This window comes from Rousettus aegyptiacus, unplaced genomic scaffold (genome assembly GCF_014176215.1).
Source record: "Rousettus aegyptiacus isolate mRouAeg1 unplaced genomic scaffold, mRouAeg1.p scaffold_m13_p_5, whole genome shotgun sequence".
Classification (NCBI taxonomy): domain Eukaryota; kingdom Metazoa; phylum Chordata; class Mammalia; order Chiroptera; family Pteropodidae; genus Rousettus; species Rousettus aegyptiacus.
Genome location: NW_023416308.1, coordinates 78,890,064 through 78,893,895, shown reverse-complemented (window position 1 = coordinate 78,893,895; position 3,832 = coordinate 78,890,064). Strand labels below are relative to the sequence as shown.

Genomic DNA, 3,832 nt, shown 5'->3' with positions numbered 1-3,832 from the left:
GCCTTTATGAAGCCCCACTCACTACAAGCCTCTCCTCCATAACTATACTTCACTCACACATGGCTCTGGGATAGGTCTGTGCACATGTGCTCCAAAGTTGATCTTTTCTCCACTCTCTGAAGCATCAAAAGCCCATTAAAAAAATTCCAACACTTCCAGCTGTATGTCAAATAGTTAAACAATTGGTTTATGTAATTAAAGGAGATTTATAGACTTAAGCATCACAAGAATCATATACCAACGTAAAGGTCTAATAGGCTAACCATTTGAGTATTATAAATGGTAAACTTTAACTCAAAATATAGAGTTCAAACATTTCAACCACATACAATGAAGGGTTGAAATATTAAAGACAATAAAAATAAATGCAAAGGTAGTAAAACTCTACTGTACAATGATTAAAGAGGCAGTGAAATCAAGAGATTCCATCAGTTCATATTTAAAAGTAGGTACTAGGGGAGGATGGGAGACACTTTGATTCATTTATTTTGTACCTATGTCTATATTTATGCTTATATACATATGTTTGTATGTACACATACGTACAGTCTACCCTAATGCTTTATCTCCTAGGCCGCCATTTCATTCCTCATCTCTCTTGCTTCTATTCACATTCTTTGATAACCACAGAAAAATACTGATCAGTAAATTACCCCCACTCCCTTTTATTAAAGGACCATGGCCCCTGATTCGTAATGTGAAAGCATTAAGTTATTGTGGTGGAATTTGAAAAAACAAAGTATATTATCTAATTTTTAATAAGTGGCCCAAGCGTGATAAAATGATTTTTCTTTACCACATGCTAGGCATATCCATTTAAGAGGCCTACTCAGCTTGGCTTTAAAAATAGTTTCAGTTTTTAATGTTCATTTTACAGTTTTAAGGAATATATTGATTGGCTTATGGGATCGATTTACTGTGCCTGTGTGTCCTCAATTCCTAGCAGAGGGCTTAGCATAAAGTCAGTGGTCAATCAAAGTTGAAGAGTGCGTATGTTCTCTGTTGCTTAACATCTACTTTGTCAACACCTGTTTCCTCCCTCATCCATAAGCAGTATAATTCAATTTCACATGTCTGTATTATTCAGAAATATGATCAATAAAAATTTTAAGACATGTTTTATATCTAGTTTTATTTTTATAGCTAGTATGGGATGGTCCTAAGATCACAGCTTTCAAATTTACCCTGCCTGACAGAATACAGGGGGACTGAGAGAAAAAAGCTAATGGTCTTTGGGACTCTTTATTTTTACCATCTATAGAAATAGGAATATTTATGTCACACTTTGTTTTAAAGATTTTCAGCAGGTTATTGTGAAGATTTAATTTATACGTGTATATATATGTAAACACATATAAATTGCCCATATGTATATATGTATACATATTTATACATATATAAATATATATGTATGTATTTATATACATACATATATATATGTACACATACACACAGTAACACAACACATATTAATCATTTATAAAACCTTAACTTTTATCTTTTTCAGGATACAATATATAATTCTTCCATGGAAGGAGTCAGAGTGCACTCAGGCTCATCTCATTGTTCTTTCAAACAGAAGAACGTGTTGGGGGAAAATATCTGATGAAATATCATTCAGCCTAAGGGGTCCTCCTGAATCCTCAGTCAGTCCTGTGGGCTTTCATTAAAAGTACTAGGTTAAGAATATGTTCCCGCATATATCTCCATCCTTTTACAATCACACCGATCCCCAGATGATGTGGTATGTCCTGACTGGAATCCCAGGACTGGAAGATTTGCACACCTGGATCTCCATCCCTATCTGTTCTATGTACATTGTCGCCGTCGTAGGCAATATCTTCTTGATCTTCCTGATTGTGACTGAGAGCAGTCTCCACGAGCCCATGTATCTCTTCCTTTCCATGCTGGCCTTAGCAGATGTCTTGCTCTCCACGACCACAGCCCCCAAGATGCTGGCCATCTTCTGGTCCCATTCCATGAATATATCCTTTGCTAGCTGTGTATCCCAGATGTTCTTCATACATTTCATCTTTGCAACAGAATCTGCTATTCTCCTGGCCATGGCATTTGACCGCTACGTGGCCATCTGTTACCCACTGAGATACACCACAATTCTAACCTCCTCTGTCATTGGGAAGATTGGCATAGCAGCTGTGATCAGGAGCTTCATCATATGCTTTCCATTCATTTTCCTGGTGTACCGACTTACATATTGTGGGAGAAACATCATTGCCCATTCCTACTGTGAGCACATGGGCATTGCCAGGCTGGCATGTGACAGTATCAACGTCAACATCATTTACGGCCTGACCGTGGCTCTACTCTCTACAGGACTGGATGTAGTGTTCATCATTACGTCCTACACGATGATCCTTCTCACAGTGTTTCGGATACCTTCTTGGGCTGCCAGATGCAAGGCCTTTAACACGTGTGGTTCCCACATTTGTGTCATACTTATGTTCTATGCCCCAGCCTTTTTTTCATTTTTTGCACATCGCTTTGGGGGTAAAACCATCCCTCACCATATCCACATTCTAATAGCCAACCTCTACGTGGTAGTGCCTCCTATGCTCAACCCTATCATTTATGGGGTGAAGACCAAACAGATTCAAGACCGAGTGATTCTGCTCTTCTCCTCCATTAGCATATGCTGTTAAAATAAAGAATAATGTTAAATACTGGATATGTCTGAATGAAACACACACACATACATATTTTAAAAATCTGGTTCAATGAGATATAAATTCCATAAAATATCCTCGAACACACTTAAAAGGATAATATCTACCAAAGTTTCCAGTGCATTTTCCAAAATCACTTAAAAATTTGAAAAAAAATTAAATTAATTATATTTTCAATTCTTCTAGCTATCTTATCATCATGGATTCTATTTTATTTTAATCATCATGCATTTTAGCTTATTCTTAAGGATACAAAGATAACTCTGAGAAAAGAGAAATATATTTTAAGTTTTAACTCAGATGGACATTTTCTTTCCAGAGCTGGCAAGTGTGTGTCATGTGTCACTCAGCCTTTTTATAGACAGTAGAAATTCTGCTGAAATAGAAATACTCTTATTGCAGTCAGCTTATAGATGGACCAATAGCATGAGGCCACCATATTCTAGTTATTTATATCTGCACCTATTTCTTAAGTTAGAATATGAGCTCTAAAATCAGATATTTCCTGATTGACTGATATCTCATAAAGTCTACTGTCTGGAATAGATACATAGTATATTTTTGTTAAATAAATTGATAACAATGAGTTAAAACAAGTAATAGCCAACATTAAATTAACCCACCTGAGACTACATGGATAACTTAAAAAATAATACTACTTTCTATGTATTGAGGATTTTAGGCCCAAATCTTCAAAGAACATTCTGATTATCAACAGAAACATCACTGAGGGACTATAGAATTGAAAACTTTCATACTCAGGACACACAAAAAAAGAAGAATATAGACAAACAGGAAATTTACATATAATCATATGAAAAAGGCTGTAATTGCACCTAAAATAATTATCTATGAACTTGTTTTCAGACTGTACTTTAATTCCTCCATGCCAAGAAAACAATTTCTCCTCTTCAAGGACTAGCACAATGTCATGGGAATGTGAAATCTGACTGTATTTACACTACAAAGAAAATAAAGTAAATAAACTTTAAGTTTATTTGAATATTTGCAACCTTTAGAGAGTTACTTTATTCATCTGTGTCTCTATAGTTCATGTATACATATTAATACACACACACACGCTCACACACACACACACACACACTTGTATACTAGAAAAGAAGAAAGCTGTGAATAGACTCTTCTAT

At 35.6% G+C, this 3,832-nt stretch overlaps 1 protein-coding gene across 1 annotated transcript; it reads left to right on the top strand.

The window, feature by feature from the left end:
• Positions 1-1,688: 1,688 nt before the first annotated feature.
• Positions 1,689-2,660, top strand: LOC107505713 (olfactory receptor 52Z1-like). Its single transcript, XM_016135996.2, has one exon. The coding sequence runs from the start codon at positions 1,689-1,691 to the stop codon at positions 2,658-2,660; it is 972 nt and encodes a 323-aa protein (XP_015991482.2).
• Positions 2,661-3,832: the final 1,172 nt, after the last annotated feature.